At 44.4% G+C, this 19,279-nt stretch overlaps 1 protein-coding gene across 1 annotated transcript; it reads left to right on the top strand.

Annotated features, from left to right (window-relative positions):
- Window positions 1-3,307: 3,307 nt before the first annotated feature.
- PLA1A (phospholipase A1 member A) lies at window positions 3,308-18,968 on the top strand. Its single transcript, XM_085070371.1, has 11 exons — window positions 3,308-3,458; window positions 5,062-5,263; window positions 6,221-6,398; window positions 7,111-7,219; window positions 10,391-10,492; window positions 11,304-11,393; window positions 12,240-12,407; window positions 13,349-13,438; window positions 13,899-14,007; window positions 17,321-17,485; window positions 18,474-18,968. The coding sequence occupies exons 1-11, from the start codon at window positions 3,365-3,367 to the stop codon at window positions 18,556-18,558; spliced, it is 1,392 nt and encodes a 463-aa protein (XP_084926497.1). The 5' UTR covers window positions 3,308-3,364; the 3' UTR covers window positions 18,559-18,968.
- The last annotated feature ends 311 nt before the right edge of the window (window positions 18,969-19,279 follow it).

The following is a 19,279-nucleotide window of genomic DNA, read 5'->3' as shown; positions in this document are numbered from 1 at the left end:
TTTCCCCTCTGTCCTTGATCTCTGACGAGTGTCAAAAGGGAGCTCCTTGCCCTGTAAAGGCTCCAAGCCACAGTGTTTATGCCAGAGATATAACATGGCCGTCTTCCTGCAGCATTCTCATGGCAGGGGCACATGTTCTCTGCTGCTGACTAGTCCTCTTGTCATGTAAAATGTCCTCCCAAGATGTGAGAGGCTTTGGATTGAATCTTGTTGCTGGGAGGATGCTTGCACGTTACAAATTTCCTGTAGGCTATGAAACCTTTGGGCTTAGGAGAGAGAAATCTGAAACAGATACAGACACTTTCACTTTGAAACAGGTTATTTTAGAGAGGGAGGAACCACAGGAGGTCACCCATGTGCACTAAAGGCAGGCCTAAGTTCTTCCTACTGAGCTACGCCATGTTGTAGAGGATGACTAGGGCTTCACAGGGCAGAGAAAGTGAAAGAGAAATGAACCTCGAGGCTGGTGCCCTCACCTAGGCTCCTCTACTTGGTAATACGTGGTAAAGATGCCTTCTCCCTTCTTATATATGACTTATACAGTCATACCAGGTAAAAGATCCATAAAGTACTCAAAAAAGATTCAGATGACTGATTTCCCTCATTTTCTGACAAGGTACCCAAGCAGACTTGCGCATGTTTTCCCTTCCTCTGTTGCCCAGACAACCTTTAAGGTTTTCATCCTGTTCTGTCATTGTTAGGAGATTCTTCTGAAAGTCAGAAGTTTGAAGTGCTCTTTGTTGATGTGAGAACTTAACCCAGTTCCTCTGCCAATCCTGGGAACAATACACAGGAGTCTACATGCTTAACATGGAGCCATGGTTTCTACTCCATGGGCAAAGGACGGAAAATACAGGATCTGTGAAACCAAGGATTCCAGCAGTAGGGGGGATCCAGCCCTTAAGGAACAGTGAGATAAGCTCTCAGTGTATTTCATGCCCTTCTTCGAGTGCAAGGGCCACTGGAAGAGGCTTTAAATAGTGATCATTTGCTTAGCTCATACTTGACTTCCCCCAAGGTATGGTGCTGCTACCCCCACTGCATTGTTTCCAGTATCAAAAACTAGTTTTCCAGTCTAAGTGAATTTTCCTGTGATTAGACTTCCACTTGACCACTGTGTATTTGCAGTGCCTGTAGGCTTCTGCCAGCTGTTGATTTGTGTATGGGGAGGAGGCATTTTCAGCTGAGTTGGGCACTTTCAGCATTTCCTTAAATGTGCAGACAGTGAAATTTTTTAAATTGTTTTTTAATTAAAAGAGTTTGTGCATTAAAAAAAAAAATCAAGTTTTTTTGCTTTCATTATCCTTGACATTCTCAAGCAAATCACACTGTGCTTCATGACTGTGCACTGTAAGGGATGGTTAAAAGAAATCTGAAGTGGTTTAAAAGTCTTTGCAATAGTGCTCCTATTGCCATTATAATCACTTCCATTAGGAAGTAAAACAAGTGGCATTAAGTTTCTGAACAAATGTAACTGTAATTACTTAGTAATTAAGTTCACAAGCAATAAAAAGAAAACCCTTCATACCAAAATAGTTTTACTGGTAAGAGCATTTTTCAGCACAGAGTAACTGAGTGGCTTTTGCTGTTTGCATAAAGAATCACCACAGTGTGCTGCTATAATAAATAAAAAAAATCCAGGAATTACTAAATCTGAGATTACAGAAAAAAAACAACCTGCTCAGGAAACAGAGTTTTCAGTCTCATTAACATATTTCTTTAAAAAAAAAAAAAACACTTTTGTGCATTTGCAGCGTTGTTAAACACCAGGATATTGTTTAACAGCTCTGCAAATACACAAAATGAAACCAGATCTGCACATCCACAGTTTTGTTTAACTCTAGGGCTGTGTTGCTGGTGCCTACCTTGTATTACATGGCATTTCAAAATTTCCATGGGACTTAGCAAAATATTCGCCAAAAGTACTTTTGCAGAAAATTTGGCAAAGTATTTGCATCCTGATACAAAAAGTAGTGCTTATTACCATGATTGTAAATTAAAAAAAAAAAGAGAGAGGAAGGTTTGCTTGTTTTCTGTAGGCGCTCCAATTTGTTTTAAGAAATTTGTCATTTTCACAATTACACTGTTGCTCTGAAGGCTTGTATGGACATGGCACTGCCTAGTGGTATAATCTCACAAGTTTATTTCCTTTTTTCTTGACTGAGAGATTATCCAGATCAGTGGAATTTGTGTGTGTAATGAAGAAGGAACAGGGTCCTTGCAGTCCACAGGCTTTATCTTACAATCTGAGAATCAATGTGAGTCTAGTGCTGGAGATGGAGATGGAAAGATGGAGAGTGGGCTGGAAGCCAGGAGCTGGCTATTCACATTGCAGCTTTCAATCTTGGAAAATTGATTGGGCTGACAAACTCAATCACCTGTTTGTGAGACACTAAGGAGCTACTTCTCTGACAATAGGCCAGCTTGATCCTGGAGGCAAGTATTTCAGGGTCAGAATGTAGCTGTGTACATACCTCTGGGAGGATGCAGATGGGACATAGCTTCAATACTCCTCCAGGCCAGGCAGCTCATGCTGCCTAACTTCCAGTGGAAACTGAAGAAATTTATCTCAGAAGACTTGGAAATAAAATTATCTTCTGCCAAAAGCAGTCCCAAAGCCTTCAGCTGGAACAAACTGGGGTAAGGAAATTACTGCTATCATCAATAGCTGTAAAGAAAAGTAATGTCTGATGCTTTTTGAAATGTCTTTTGTCATCTTTCTGATCAGACTGACGCAGTGTCTTCATTTTGTTGTTCAACTAAGCCACTGTAGATTAGTGCCTGGATGGGGAAGTTTCCTTTGCTCATTACCCCTCCTGCCATTCAGCACCATCAAGGGCAGAGCCTCCGTGTTCAGCATGGTGATTTTTCAGATGTAATCCACTGCTTTGCCTTTTTTTGATTGTTACAGGTATCTGACCAAAAGTAGAAATACAGGAAAGACAGCAATGCAGTAGGAGAATATGAAGCGAGGCTGATATGAATCTTCCTGGCATGGACTTACTGTGAAGCCTTGTGATAAAACAGCATCCCTAGTCAGAATTTGGCAGAAAGGCCTAGGTAGCAAGGATAAAGCACTGTAACTCTATCTCTTGCTGGGACTGGTTTCACTAGCTGATTTCTGAAGTGACAAGTTTCCCTTGAGGAAAGGGAGATAGGGAGGAAAGGAAGGTCAATATCTCTTTTAACTAAAAAGTCAGTGAAGCCTCTGCCTGCTATTTTGACTAATGGTCAAATAAGAGCAGAGGTAATTGCCCAAAATCCAAATTGGGTCATTTTCCCGAAAGTGCACAGGCTGGTTGATCATTACAGAGTCAAACTGATCATTAACCACAGCTGTTTTTCCCCTGTACAATCCTTATACATGTACTGGATGAACAGGAAGATGGTTGAGCCTCAGAAGAGAAAACTGCTTATTGTTCTTGCTGTCCTCTTGCTGCCCAGCTCAGCACACACAGGTAAGAAAAATATGAGTGTCTGGCAAGGGGTTGAAGGTTTTACACAGAAGGATCTGAATTCAATTCTACCTAAACAAGCTGTATGTCAAGAGGTCCTTGCAATAATCTTGTTAGGTGCTGGGGAGAAAAAGTAGTGCAAGAACAGCTCTTTCTTCTATGCTTTGATTCAATCACTGTCAGTGATTTAATTCCATTAACCTGATTTACAGGAATCATCCAGGTTTACCCTGAAGTGTAAGGACGCAGAAAAGGGACCACTTGACCTCTAGCAGTGGCATCTCCTGCTTTGAAAGCTCAGCAAGTGTAATCTTCAGTGACTGAGAGAAAATAAATAAATACCACACATGCATTTCTTTCTTTAATTGTACTTTCAATGAGACTTGAGATCGCATCTACAGTCGCACATCACCTGCAGCTTCACTGCAGTGCACCTCCTGCCTTGCCTTTACTGGTGATCCCCCTCATTTCGTGCCAGTTCTGACATGCACTGCACTGGCACTGCACCTGCTTTTGCTACTTAGACTGGCTCAGGACCTATGTTTTTCCCAAGCTGATCTCTAAAAATGTCTCTTTCCTCCTTGTGACTACACAGGAAGACTGAAATAAATAGCAGAAAGGATAGTCACACCCCACAAGGGAGAATTTGAATGTTGAATCTCACCCTTTTATGCTGACCTGTAGGCCACGTTCTGCCTAGCTGGCATAAATTACCTTCAGAGGGAAATTGGGAAGCTGGTTGTTTGATTTTTAAATAAATAAATAAATAATTATTTCATTGTTTGTGCAGACTCAAGGCTGTTTCAGTTCCTCCAGTCCAGAAGGGGCAGGTGCATTTGTTGTCATTGCAGCAGGATGCAACTATGCCAGCTTTCAAAGTAATACCCATACTGCTACTGACACATACTGCTGAACTTTAGTGCTTTCTTGCTAGCCTAAATTTGCTCAGTTTTTTTACTAGCTACAGGTCAGATGGTTTTTTTTTCTGTCTAGATCAAAGTGCCTTCCAGTAGCTGCCTTTTCCTTCTCATAAAGCACTTTCATCCAGTAAATTAATCAGCTGGGAAATTATCATTGACATATTTTTTCAATGGCATTCTCATATTTTATTGCCAGCATTCTCATATTTATTTCTGGATTTTTGATGCAATTGTCAGTTAGACTTGCACCTTCTACTAAGCCTACCAGAATCTGAATAGAAATATCCCAATTCAGTGGTGACTACCTGTTGGCAACCATTTTTTTAAAGATCTAACAGCCACCTCATAAATGTACCTAGTAGCTAGTGTGTGTGGCCAATTTGCTAAAAAAACCCAGCAAAATGTCATTCACCTCACAGTAAAACAACTCTTAGAAGTCAAAGCTAATATGACATCCATGGTTATTTTCCCAGACAGTGCTGGAATGCCATCAAAGACAGAAACAACTTTATCAGTCAGGTAGAGTTTCCAGAATAGTTTCATTTTAAATTTTTCCTCTATATTTTTAATCTTTTTCAATAGAAGTGAAATTTCTACCTTCATTTCCTACTGAATTACGATGAGGGGAGTTTTTTCCCATTGCACAGATACAGAATAAATGTGCCTCTCTCTTGTTCTTGCTGCAGGGAATACAGACAGACTTTCAGGGCATCACTGCACTGACTTCCAGACAGCCAATTTCCTACGGGGCAGCAAACTGAAGGTCCAGTTTCTGCTGTTCACCTCCTCAAGCCCCAGCTGTGGAGAGCTGATTTCTTTTGATGATGGCATCAGGAACTTCAGCTTCAACAGCAGCCTGGAAACCAAAATCATAATCCATGGCTTCAGGTGAGAGACAGAAGAGCATTGTGACTAAGTTTTCATTGGTAAATTAAACACTGCTGGAACATTCCCAAGCACTGGGTGGGCTGGCATGGAACTCTCCTGCTTGTGTGATCTTCTTATCTCCCCAGCAGGGGCTGCATGTGAAATAACTGCTAAGAACAGAGACTGGGATGCTCAGCCCCAAACTGGACCAGGGAATTTTCTGGGAGGCTGTTGGTGGAAAATGCTGCTGACAACCGTCATTACAGCACAACTTGAAGTCCTTTAGTTTGTGATCAGTTGCCCTTTATTTGTGTGGGCTTCACACTTTTGCAAGCCTAAAAAAAGTTAGAAATTAGAATCAATCTCCTTTCTTCCTTTCTTTCTTGCTTTCTCCCTTCCTTTCTTTCTTCTTTTCTGTCTTTCTTCCTTTCTCTCTTTCTCTTTACTAATCTCTCTCTCTTCCTTTACATCTTTCTATTTCTTTCCCTTTTCCAACATTTTTAGTTAAGAAGTCTTTTTTTAAGACTCTTGTCCCTTTAAATTGCCTTCTTGAATTTCATGCCCAGTTGCCTAGAGATAAGGAAATGTAGCAGTGAAAGACCAGGTGATCTGGCTAAGGACTTCTCACCAGTTGGCAGCAGAGAAGGATCCAGATGTTCCCAGTCAGCTCACTTACTCCAGGTGAGCTCTGTGGTGGCTAAATGAATCACCACAGCAAGACTGAGATCTCAGCCTGAGCCCTGCAAATGTTATTCATGAAAATACCCAGTTCCCTCCTGACTCAGTGCATTCTTTTGTAGTGTTGTTACATCACTGCAAAAAAATTCCAGCTATGGGTGTCTGGCACCAGAAATAACTTTCAGCAACTGTCTGGCAGCCTCCTCTGAGACATGAGAAGCTCCAGCACCAGTGAACAACGCATTGGCACATGCCCCGTTTGGGGAACACCTAACATCCTTGTTTCTGGTGACTCCACAGGGCTTTGGGTACCAAACCTTCCTGGATTGAAGGGCTTGTCCAAGCCATACTGCACACCAGCCAGGCAAACGTGATCGCAGTAGACTGGGTTTATGGGTCTACTGGAGCATATCCCTCTGCAGTGGAAAATGTCACACAGCTGGCCCTCGCCATCTCACAATTCATCAGCAAGCTCCTGGTAAGCTACTGTACGTTTCCAGGGCAGGGAGCATGGCAAGAGAACTGCTCCCCAGCTTGCTGTAACCAGGAGTTGGACAAGTGGACTTTTTATTCCAGATTTTTCATTTTTCCCTCTCTTTCAGTCCAGGCTTGAGCATGCCATCATTTTTCCTCTCTCTGTTCAGTTTTGACATTTTCTGAAAAAAATCCCAGTTGTCAGCTACCTCTCCAGCTCAGGACAAACCTAAAGCCTGCCTTGGGTTTTCTCAGATCCATAATCAGTCTTCTTCCTCTGCTCAGAAATGTTGTCTAGGAAGCAGGAGGGAGTGAGATTTGAGGCGATATTATATTTGCTCTGGGCTTCAGATACACTTCCCAGTAACTGGAAATACCCAGATGTGGCCCACCCAGTTTGTTCATGCAAAACTGAACAAGACTTCTGCCATCAGGGTGATGAGTCTTTGTGTTAACTCGCTACAAGTAAACTCTCCATGAAATGTTTGCAGCGCTGACTGACCTGTTTAGGGCTGGGTTTCCATCTGTGGACCTAAAGAAAAGCTCTGAAAAACAGAAAGGGCAATACCCATCATTCCCATAACTATTTGGTTTTCCACTGAATGCTTCCAAAGCAATCCTCCATCAGGAGAGTTACAGACTGCTGTGTGGGCTGGCACAGGGTATTTCACCTTCCTGCTACAGAAACATTAATTTGTATTACTGTCAACCTGCAGGCCCTGGGAGTGTCAGGGACATCCATCCACATCATTGGGGTCAGCCTCGGAGCACACGTCGGGGGCCTGGTGGGGCACTTCCACGGAGGTCACCTGGGACGGATAACAGGTATCATCCAAATGGGTCTGGGGTCCTCAGCTGTTCTCCAAGAGAGAATGAAAGAGCAAAAAAGGGGAGTTATTCAGAATGGTATTTTAATTTCATACGGGCTCATTAGATCCAAGCTTATGGGCTTCTTCCTGGATTCTGACAGTGCCTTTCCAGCCATCAGTCCTCTCCACACTGCCAAAAGAACACAAGTACTTGAAAAAAGGTCCTTCCACCTCTGCTACACTCTTCAAATTGGTTCCAGCTTAGAAAAATACGAGACCTCATGATCAATGAAAACACACAACACCCACAGGCTTTGCTTGCAAATTACAGCATGTACATGTGATTCTTAGAATTAAAACCCACAATGCAGTTGTGGGGGGAGCAGCAAGAGTGAGCTGCTCTGCAGGAAAATGTGAGCTGAGAGCCAAATGGACAGTGAGGTGGGCAGTGGCCGCACAGTCAGGGGATACAGTCCTACTCTGTCTGGGAAGAAATGCAGAGCAGAAACCAGGATCTTCCGCAGTCCACTGATCACCATGCAAGTTTTATGGTTAAGACAAGCCCAAGGTCAAGCTGGGAAGCGATGTCAGCAAGATAAAAGCAGGACCAACAAGACACAGGGCAGGGCATGGCATCCTTACCACACAGCTCAGGCAAGGAGCAATGGCAAGAGCCTGAGCCAACGTTGGGAAAGCCCAGATGAGGCTTCTCGCTGTCCTCTCCCTCAAGCTGGCTCTTTTCACAGTAGGCTGGTCTAAAGCCACCCAACTGTACCAAATCAGAGCTGACCTTAAACACAGAAAGCCAGTCTCCAGGGTGTGAGGAAGATGTTCCAGGGGGGAATTACAGAGCAAGATGGCTATAGGCTGATCTCATCATTTAGAGTGTTTGGTGCACTCGGGATCTTGCCAGCTTTTAGGTGTGGAGCATGAATAGAGTCACAGAATGATTTAGCTGAAGAGACCTGGGAAGGTCTCTAGTCCACACACTACTACCACCACCATCATCCCTCCTCAAAGCAGAGATGCATTGTAAGTCATGTCAGATTGTCAAGGGTTTTACTAAATTCTGGGAACCCCCAGAGACAGAGACTCATTTTGATAGGAGGGGAATGCCACCAAGAAGGAACAGACATAAAACCCCCAGTAGTGCCCTCAGCTCCCAGTCTACCTCAGGCCATGCTGGTCTGTCTCACAGAGGTATCCTCAGCAAGGGTCTCACTGCACACTCAGCAGAGCAGTCCAGAGGAATGTTGGTTCAGACTTCACATGTCACAGCTATGCACACTGCATGAAATACAGGCGTTTCTTAACAGGAGCTGAATTTCATGTTGAGCCCTTTTTTAAGCCGTGAATCAAACTTCACATTATGAGAAAATTGGAGTAGCCACTGTCCTGCACCAGAATTTTATGATCACTGATGTCTTTAGATGACCAGAAGCAGACATGTCTCCATGAAACCATGGTAATTAACTTCAATTAATGACTCTTCCTCTTTATATTGTTCACATGTAAAAGCAGCTCTGTAGGTTTACTTATTCCATTAATTTTGAATTCTGCTTGAATACAATCCCTTTACTGCATTCCTGTTTATCCTATGGTTTTATAGGTGATTGCAGATTCTAGTTCAGATTTAGGAGCCTGAAGACAGGTTGGATTAGACCCAAGATACGTCTGATCTCATCTCCTGCCTCCTCACACACAAGCATACAGTCACAGATCTGATCCTTTACCTGATCCCAGAGCCACAGTTTGCTGAAGTGATTTCAGTCACCTAGGAGGAGCTGTGTGGAGCAAAACCAGAGTCTTGGAGATCAGAGCACAGACTTTTTTTTTTTTTTTTGCAAAGGGAGTTTCTTTAATCCATGCCTGTTCCAGTGGATATCTCCCTGTGCAGGAGAGAAACGGAAATGAGCAGCCCTTGCCAAACTCAGAATAGAGCACTTTGTTTCAATACTTGCAGGGGAAATGAAAAAGCCTGAAGTAATTCATTTGCACATTGTTCAACTCCAGTGAATAGTTTTCTTAGCTGTCAAAGATGTACATCTCAATGGAGTTTAGGCAGCCTGTGCTTGGAGAAGGAAGGGATAGGAGAGAGGATACAAAGGAGCTTACCTTGGAGCTCTGATAGAATTGACTGCTGTTCATGTTAGGTTTCTGCCTCTTCAGGAAGAATTTTATGCCGCACCAAATAACAATTTTTTGTATCTTTTAAAGCTTTTAACTATAACTTGATCTGTAGAAGTGGGTGGGGAACCTCTCAGCTTTTTGTGCATATCAAGATTAAAGAACATTAAAGTTCATTTTTAGCTTTTATTTATAGAAGGCTAAAAATGAAAGAAGGTTTTTTCCTTGTTTTCCTTTTCCTCCTTCCCTAGCCCCTCACAAATGCAGACATGCCCTTTTGAATATTGTTGATATTGCCTTCTCCTTAGAGAATTAATAGGACTGAGTCCAAAACAGTGAAACCAGCCAGCTCCGAGGCTAAGTGGCATGTGGAGCAGACCTGCTTCCTAAACTATTGTTGCCTGGGGAGTGAAAAAAAGTCTTGTGAGGCTACTTTCATACAAATGGGAACAGGATAAACCTCAGGAAAAAATTGTCTTTAATCTGCTCCTTGGTATTTCTGTGTTCCTTTGAGTCCCCAGAAGTTGCTCTAGGAGCAAGTCAATTTTATTTGTGGGGAGAGGGCTCAGAAGCCTCTTTGTTTTAAAATTGTTTTGATAGTATGAAACCTATGCAATTCCTGAGTTGGTTAATGCCTGCGGTGCTGAATTTGCCACCTAACTGCTGATCTCCAGTGACATTTCTCGGACTGTAGTGCTAATACACATGACAGTACAATTAGGGAACACATTAGAAGTTTGATTCTCTTCCATCAAAACTCCAAGAAACTCTATGCACCCACTCTGTCAGAGCTATTTAAAGCTCAGTCATGGCTTTACAGCCTAGAACCTTGAGTTAAAACACTGCTCCAAGGGCGTGGAACAGCGGAGAACAAAGCAAGGAAGCTGTAGTGGAAGCTGGTGCTGGCAGAAACTCTTCTGGAGCATAATCGCTGAGACCTGGGAATAATTTATTTCTGCCTAGCAATATTTTTAAAGTTTTTAGATAAAATAACTGGTCTAGAAATAAGAAGGAGAGGGCTGAAGAGTACTTGTTGTTGAGGTGTTTGGTTTTTTTACAGCCCTGGATCCTGCAGGCCCTAAGTACACCAGAGCCAGCCCTGAGGAACGCCTGGATCCCGGGGATGCCCTCTTTGTGGAAGCCATTCATACTGATGCTGACAGTAAGCTGGCTTCCCTCTTCCTCAGCCTGGGCTTCTGCTCCTCCTGACATCATTATTGCTAAGGAGTCCATAGGTCATTGTCCCTTTTTTGCCAGACTACCATGAGTTCAGGTTTGCTCTGAGGAAGCTTCTTGTTAAGAAAGGCTTTGATGTCAAATTCATGCCCTAGAGCACTTCAAGCAACAGACAGGTGGAGATTGCTACAGCAGAGTGAGTTTATGCAGAACCTGCTTGACATTACTTTTACTGCCTGAAAGGAATTTATAGGTCTAGTCTCACTTTGGTTTTTCCTACCTGATGTGAAGAAGGTGCCACTGAGAGTGCTGTCAGGAAGTGATAGAGTCAAACCAACAGCTGGTACAACGACAGAATAACTTCTCCAAAGCTCTTAGGATCTACACAGGCAGAATGTTTGCTAAAGAATAATGTGGTGCCTTTGAGTCACACCTTTTGTCCAGAGACCACGAAAACCTCTACCGACACAACTCTCAATTATGCCTCATAATCCCACATTAAGGCTGTGGTCAGTTTAGTTCTCCTTTACACAGAATCAAGAACTAGAGTCACTGAGGTGGTGGTTAAGCCACAGTTTCCAGCCATTTTGATGGCAGGGCCTGGAGCATTCCCTGCTCCATGCATCAAACCTGCACAATGCAGGCATGTAGAAGCAGGAAATCTTGATGTCTCTGGCACTGAGGATGGCTCCAGCTACTAATGCTCAACCAATTATTGGGATCTGTCATAAACATGTAGGGTAAAGCCCACAGAAGAGCCAAGTCTGAGAGTGAAGTGGTATTTCACGTCCTTTCAGATTTTGGGATCCAGATTCCCGTAGGCCACATCGATTATTTTGTCAATGGAGGCAAAGATCAGCCGGGATGCCCCAGATTCATCTCTTCAGGTAAGAACACTCTCTGGCCAAGCAAAGAGCTTTCATGGCCATTTAGCAGACTGTGAAAATGCTGTTTGGCAAGCAGCTCCTGCTATAGCCAGGGCAGACAGCAAAGCAAGACTAAAGTACTAGCAGCACACATCACTTCTCAGCAGTACAAGAAGCAGGTGAAATTAAAATCACATACAGATCAAGTGTCTTGGCAGGACCACTGCCAAGAGATGTGATTTTAGTGATGCCTCTTAATGACACAAAACACATCAGTAGAGATGACACTTTTGTTGGAAAGGCTCTTAGGCACCACTATGAAAAGCTTCTTTTTGTTTTCATGCTGCAGGTTTTGTCTATTTAGGGAGACAGTTTGTACAATTACTGTCCTTTTCTTCTAGAGAACAGGACTTTCCACAGTCCTCATTAACAGTGTGGGCTCATTAACATTCAAATCTGTTCTGTATGAGTCAGCTGCATTGAGGCTCAGGTTACATGGGATGCCTATGGCACCTCACTTCCCATAGCTGGGGTTCCAGTGCCAGTGGGAATCAAAGCTGCTGCACCCCCTTCCAGAGAGCTTAGGGATTGATTGATGGGACACTGACAGAAACATGACAGCTCTGTTGTGTTCCCCTTCTAAGGGACTCAGTCTGAGAGATACACTTCTAGCTTCTTGCAGAACTTCTCTTGCAGTGGGATCTGGGCTTGTAGTGACAGAAATGCCCTGCAAAATGTTATTAATGGGAAGGTGATCACTGCAGTAAGAGTGTTCCTTGACTCCCAGCTCCTTGGGAATGTGCACAAACACTAAAGCCGACAGAAAGGCTGATGGCTGCATTTCTCTGGTTGAATTTTTCCTTGCAGGCTATAACTACCTGATCTGTGATCACATGCGGGCAGTGCATCTCTACATCAGTGCCTTGAACCATCCCTGTCCCCTCATGGGGTTCCCCTGTGCAAGTCATCGAGATTTTCTAGATGGTCATTGCCTGGACTGTGCAGAACCCTTCCTGTCCTCCTGTCCCAGAATAGGTACAGTACCAGCGTGAGACCTTCCCCGAGCAGATGACAATACATTCCTGATGGTGTCAGTGCAGAGCACGGGATGCAGTCCAGGTTTCTCTGAGCAGGATTTGCTTTGGATCTCTTTGGGGAATGTGAGAAGCTTTCATTTTCAGGCGTCTACAGCTACATTATAAAAGCTCATATATTACCCAAGGTAGCACACCAAAATCTTGAACACTGCTGATCTTTAAACATTTTGTAGGGCACAGATATGGGTTGAAAGATACTTTCCAGAATCACCTGCCAAAATCAGTGGGCAATCAGCTCAAAAAAATGTCTTGTTTAGAGAAGCAGCTGGAAATTTTACTTCAGGTCTGAAGTCCCATTCTTACACACCACTCAGTGTTGCTGAGTCACCTCCTTTTCCTAAATTTCTGCCATTGTCACCCCAAAAATGAACTCTCTGGATTGGAAAAAGGTAATAGAAGGCTCTTTTAGGCTTCTGAAACTGGGCTGTGGCACGAGGAAAGGAAATGTCCTCTGCTGCTATTTGCAGCATGGTACCAGAGGAACATAAAGAGAGGCCTTTTTTGGTACAGGCTCTCTCAGATCAGCTACCTTTTCCCCATTACACCAAGCCATATTGCCAGCTAGTCAATGATGCAGGCTGTGAGTTGTGGTTTTCTCATTTTGCCAAGGAATTCAATTTCCCTTGTGTTTGCCCTGCCATTCAAATTTGCACTAAGTTTCCTGACTTGGTAGTCTTTAGTCTTGCTCATTTTGCACAGATGCAACTGATAGCACAGTTTGTTAGCAGAGGGATGAAAAAAATAGCCACCTAGAGGTTCTCTGGTGTTGATTATCAGAGGTAGCCAGAGTAGGTGTCCTGAGGGAACATTAAACTGTAAAACAGACATTTGTTCTGTTGTTCATGGCTTTCCCTGCACTGACTTTATTTCCTCCTGCAGGCCTGCTGGAGCAGGCAGGTGTCAACATGAGCAGGCTACCTCAGGAAGTGAAAGTTTTTCTAATGACCAGTGCTTCAGCCCCATTCTGTGGTAAGTAGCATGAGAGAAAAATGAGCCAGAAGGGTGTTGGCCAATGAGTCAGGTCCTCTGAGGAGCCCAGGTAGCTACAGCACACTATCCCTTCCATCAGAGTCAGCTGCTGTGGGCCAGAGGGTCTGAGACACACTGCTGAAGAGCAATAACCCTGCACATCTCCTCCATAAAGCCTTTTCCAAGAGATTAATTAGTGTGGGCACAGCCCTAGACTAACAGCCACATGGTTTCAGGACTGAAATAAAGGGGATTGAAAATGCCTGTCTGTTCACACTGGACTACACAGACATACCCCCTGTGCCTCACATAGCCCAGAGATCTGATTAATTCTTATGTCTGTTCAATCTTCTTTCTGCTGCTGGGGCCAGGGAATGAGTACTAGAGCCCCTCTTTTGGCATGGGTAGTTCCTACAGATAGTACCTGTCCTCACTCCCACATTCTTTGCTTCTTGCTCAGTCCACCACAGCCTGGTTGAGTTCCACTTGCAGAAGAAAAGAAGCAGAGTCACCAGCATTGAGATCAGTTTCAGCAGCAACAGCACCAAGGACACAGCAAAGATCACCATGTGAGTGACAGTGCATGCTTCTGGCCTGTTTTTCCTAGCTCTGTGTGTAAGGATGTTTATCCTGGTCCAGGAAAGGCACAACAACAGTGCATTTCTCTGAGTGATGAACCACAACATCATTTCTTGAGTCCCTCCACATTTTCCTTAAATGCCCTCAAGAATCAGGCATGTGCTACCTCTACGCAGTAATCTTGACTGGGTCCACGTTTTCCCCAAGTGCACAAAGCAGTAGGAACACCCTGGGACCCCCAGATTTGCATATTTTGGTGGCTACCCTGGTTCCTTTTCCACACCATACCTTGACCTGGTGCCACTTCAAACCACAATCACTGTCAGATAGTTACTAGCCCTGCTGTGGCAGACAGGGATGACTTACAGCAAAACCCATCCACCAGAGGTTCCAGACTGATAGACTTGGTGGCTTAGACATTTCTCTTGGTGCCTAAGAGGACAGAAGTGGCAAAGAGGAGACAAGGGCACTTCAGCATGCTCAGAAATATGTTAGTAGCTTGTTGCCTCTGCAGTAATGCAGCAATGCTCTCATGCCGCCATTGCAGGGAAAAGCAAGGGGCAGGGACCAGGGTCCACTGTGTAGACAGAAAGATGTCTCTTGAAAGCACCACCCCTCTGCCAGACTGTGTCTGAATTAAAGGATCAGACTCCACAGAATCCACAGCTCTTGCCCCAAGGGGATCTCCCCATCACAGTAAGTTCCTCAGAGGCTTCCTCACTTCTTCCTACTCCTTCTCGATCGCTGTGGACAGAGAACCACAGAGCAGCTAGCACATGCTGCTGGCTGCCTCAGGAAAGTAGCCTGCTAAAGAGTCCCAGCCAGCTCTCCTGGGATCAGAAGGGTTCCAGTGATGGCTCCCACACAGTCCTTACTGCTAAGACAAAATATTGTGACCTGGAGCTAATTGTGTTGCTGCTTCGGTCGTGGGCACCAGGAGGTAGGGGTGAGAAATGGGGAAGGGGAAGCCACACTCTAGGGTACTCTCCAGAGTGACATAGCTGCTTGGTTACAGACTACCAGCCAGACACCACAATTTGGGTTTGTACTCCAGCCTGGTGGAGTTCAGTCTGTTCCTCCCTGGCTTGGAAGCCAAATCTGCATTTTCCACAGATGCAGGAGGGAAGAAATAGTAATACCCAGGTCAGACCAGGACCCATGCAGCACTTCCAGTGGCAGTTATCAGACACAGGGTTTGGTGGGAGTCCAGCAGGAAGCATGTGAGTTCTGGAGGAAAAGGCTGCCCAGGGAAGTGAGCCAGGCAGGCAATCCCGAGGCTTTGCTGTACTCTCCGGTTTTAATGAGGCAGTGGAGGTAGAGCAGGGTAACCGATCCAGAGATGCCCTGGGGGGAACAGCAGCTGAGTTTCATTTAAATGCCTTTCTAAGAAGCACAAGGCTAAACTGAAAAATTTGCTTACAGCAATAAACCTACAGATTTGAGAGTATAAAACTGAAGATATCCCTTTTAATCCCACTAGTAGCAAAGCGCAAATTTCCCTGCTCTGGGCTAAGCTCAGCCTTCCAGTGCAGTCAAGCTCTGAGTATCAAATGGGCACCTAAACATAGATTCTCACATCACAGTTGAGACACTGATCGATCAGTGACTTATCTCAGATGATCTTACATGTATATCACCCTACAGTTTCCCAGAAGTGCAGAGGGACTTACTTGGGAGTGTTCAGCTAGTCTCAAACCTTCCGCAGGGGACTCACATGGTTGCGTCTTGTCTCACATTGCCCTTCTCGTCTCCTCTCCCAAATATCCATTCCAGTCTCACTCCTCCCCACATGCTGCTCAGTGTCCCAAGAGACTTGTCTCCAAGCTTCAGTAGCTGACATGGGGCCGAAGAGTGAGGAGCTTGTTATACAGGACACTTTGCAGCTGCACTGCTGTGTGCTTACATATCACATGACATCATCCCACATATCCAAGAAAACATACCTCTGAAACCAGCCAAGTCTCCTATATCCATCCAAGGGTTGTGCAGGGCTGGACCAAGTGTCAGTCCCAGGAGTGGCTCTCTTCAACCTGGTTAGCTGTGCTGTGTTCCTCTGCGCACAGACAATATGCCATAGAGAGATGGCCAGCAGACACACAAAACTTCCAGCAAGTACTACTGTGGTCTAAAGGGAGGGACTGGGTGTGGGTTGGCTGCTGTAGCCTAGGAGGATGCTGCAGTCAGCCCACTCCCGGGACCTACTTGGGTTGGCAGAATTGTAGGGTCTTCCTGACCCTTTCGTCACCTCTCCCCTTCCATACCATCGTGTTTCTGATCAGGCAGTTACCCAGGTTGTTCTGGGATCATGCCAAGTCAGCTACACCTACATTATTCTTCATGAGTGCAAGGAAATCAACAATCTCCATGCTCTTGGAAGTTCCAAGTAGATTAAGTGTAAGGCCCACTGGATGGACTCCACAGAAGGGACTTAAAATGCCTGGGCAGCACACCTCTGTTAGCACATGACTGGCTGAGCTCTGATTGTTGGCTTATTACCAGACCTCTGCCTTTCCTCAGTTCACATTACCTGGATAAGAGCATAAGGACAGATAAAGGTCCCTCTATCCCAGCATCCCACCTTCAACATGGTCAAAAGCAAGGAGCTAGAGAAGAGTATAAAAAAATCTCAGTGTCAGCATGTAGCAATACTTCCCCACAGAGTTTCCCAGTATCTAGTTACATCTCAGGGACTTTCACAGCCAAAGATGAGATCTTTATCCTTACTAGCTTTCGTATTCCACAAACTTGTCCAGTCCCCTTCCCCTGACCTGTACAGCCATGTGAACTTTTTAGCATTCCCAACATCCCACAGCAAGGATTTTAACCACTTGAAAGGAATGCTTCTCTGTGCAGTGTGCTTTTTTTTTTTTTTTTTTTTTTTTTTAGTGTGCCACCTCTTAGCCTTCTTTGACAATCCCTAGTTTGTATACCGGAAGAAATTGTAACAACTGGTCCACATCCATGCCATTTACAATTTCACGGATGTTGACTTATCTACCACTTACCTCTCTGTGGCAAGCTGAGCAGTGTTTCAATCAATATGCAACTGTAAGAAGAGTGTTTGTAATTGTGTGATGGAAGGAAGGATATCTATACAGAAGTATTCCTGAATACAGATGTAAAACATGGAGAGACAGCTCATGCAATGTCTGGTTTTGACAGATAAGTCTTCTCACTCCATGTTATTATATGAGGACTTCACAATAATACTGCAGTTCCTCCAGTGCTTCCACAGACATGCACATGGACTGCACCTGCAGGTTGATTGAACACATCCCTCACATCTCTCATGCTGCCTTGCAGCCCTAAGGACCAGGAGACAGGCAAACACCTGCTGGCTCACCAAGTTCCCCTCTGCCAGATAAACAGTGTGACTCTGAAGTACATCCCCAAGAATCGCTTTTGGAGAAAGGATGAGCAATACATCGTTGGCAAGTTCTGTCTAGCGCCGCTGCCTCTCAATAGCAGGTAAGCCACAGGAATGTCATACAGGGGTACACAGATGCAGGCTGTGGTTTGAAACTATTTTCTCCTGTTTAGATAAACATGTAAAGACGTCTTTCCCGTCACTTCTGTGTCCCTATGTAACTCATTTTCTATCCATGAAAGAGAAAAGATATTAAGCTAGTTTTCTAGGAATTTTCCCCCATGCCATGGAAGGAATATGGCTGCAACTCACATCACCTTGAAGATACTTAAGTCACAAACCATGGCAAAAGCTTGTACTAAATAGAATTTATTCCTTTTGTCCTTGCTTGCCCTCTCCATCTTCCCCTGTCTACAATGCACCCCAATCTAAAACCTGCCAGGTGAACATTTTTCAGAATGAGACAACAGAATAATATATTTCTGCTTCTTATACAGCAAGGTTTATAAAGCACTAAGGCTGCCTTCAGCCATAGTTACCTTTCCCAGAGGGAAAGCAGCCAAGTCCTTCTCATCCTGAGAGAGATAATGGTCTTCATAACACAACATTCTTGCCAGGAGTTTTGCAGATCCAAAGTTCTTGCAGGCAGGACAAAATAGCTGGGTCTATACTGACACATTAAATTTTCATTGCTTCTGAAATGCTGGCTCAAGGCTGAAGCAAGCTAGTGGATACTTCAGAGGAGGTTCAAACTCTGTTTTGATGGACAGTAAGGAGGCTCAAGTTCTAGGCAGTAAAAATATATCCAGTAGGCCCAGACAGGGGGGAAAAAAGGCATTCCTTATGTAAATACCAGTACTTCCTTGAGTAAAAGGACTATTCCTTACTAGCATGTTTTGCACTCCAAAGTTGGGATGGATGTGCTTCTATCACATATGAGTGGGACAGCGAGGCACACTGCCTGAAAGAGGTAATAACCTGCACCTCTTGCAAAGCAGAACAAGGTCCAGCACCTTGCTTGCTTCTGTGTTAGGACAGCAACCTCCTCCTGCTAATGCCCAACCTGACTTCTCTGTGCTCTTCCCACAGCAGGACAATGTCATGTCTGCCCTGGAGCCTCACCCTCCCCAGCAACACAGAAATCTCTTACGCCCTGCCTACAGCTTGTGCCTAGCTCTGCCTTCAGGAGACACAAAACCAGAAAGGAGTCCTAAACCTATTGCTGCTCTCTGCTCACAGATGATACTCTCACCATAAAACTGGATGGGTTTTTTACATCCTGCATTAGGGGCAGGATGTCAAGGAAAAGAAGTGCATAGAAAGTTGGCAAATACAAGGTTAACTGGTTACAGCAAAACCTCCCAGTTAAAAGACTGGATTGAAACTTATATCTCACAAGTTCTGTACCTAGCTCTCAAAGTGGGACAGGCAAGTAATTTAATCTCAAGGTTTGGGTCTGTATGAAAGAAGGAGTAGATAATATCACTCTTTTTATAGTGGAAGTATTGGTATAATTCATTAGTGTTTTGTATTAAACTGTTCTGAAATCTTCATATTAAAGGTGAGAGGTATTATTTTTCCTCAGCAAGCAGAAACAGTGTGGTCCAAGTTTGGCACAGGAAGGAGTCATTCTTAGCCAGAGTTCCAATGCAAAACTCACTGGTTCTATCTACAAGACATTTTCAGAGGGAGACCCTGTTGATTTCACATAATTCTCTGTGAAGCTCATATGAAGTGAAGCAGACAGCAGGAGCAGCCCAGTGCTCTTGTATCCAGCTTTGCACTGCCTTGACCATCTGCCCAGAATAGAAGGTAGTACAAGAATGGAGCATTGTAGTGACAGGGCCACCTGACACAAATTAATCCCAAGAAGTCAGCACAGACCTTCAGACCTG

This window comes from Lichenostomus cassidix, chromosome 1 (genome assembly GCF_008360975.1).
Source record: "Lichenostomus cassidix isolate B80296 chromosome 1, HeHo_3.0, whole genome shotgun sequence".
Lineage (NCBI taxonomy): Eukaryota > Metazoa > Chordata > Aves > Passeriformes > Meliphagidae > Lichenostomus > Lichenostomus cassidix.
This window is presented reverse-complemented; position numbering and strand designations above follow the sequence as displayed.

Coding starts and splice junctions, on each gene's coding strand:
- PLA1A (XM_085070371.1), top strand. CDS start 3,365: ATGTACTGGATGAACAGGAAGATGGTTGAGCCTCAGAAGAGAAAACTG. Junction 5,264..6,220: donor ATCATAATCCATGGCTTCAG/GTGAGAGACAGA, acceptor GTGACTCCACAG/GGCTTTGGGTACCAAACCTT. Junction 13,439..13,898: donor TGCTTCAGCCCCATTCTGTG/GTAAGTAGCATG, acceptor CTTCTTGCTCAG/TCCACCACAGCCTGGTTGAG.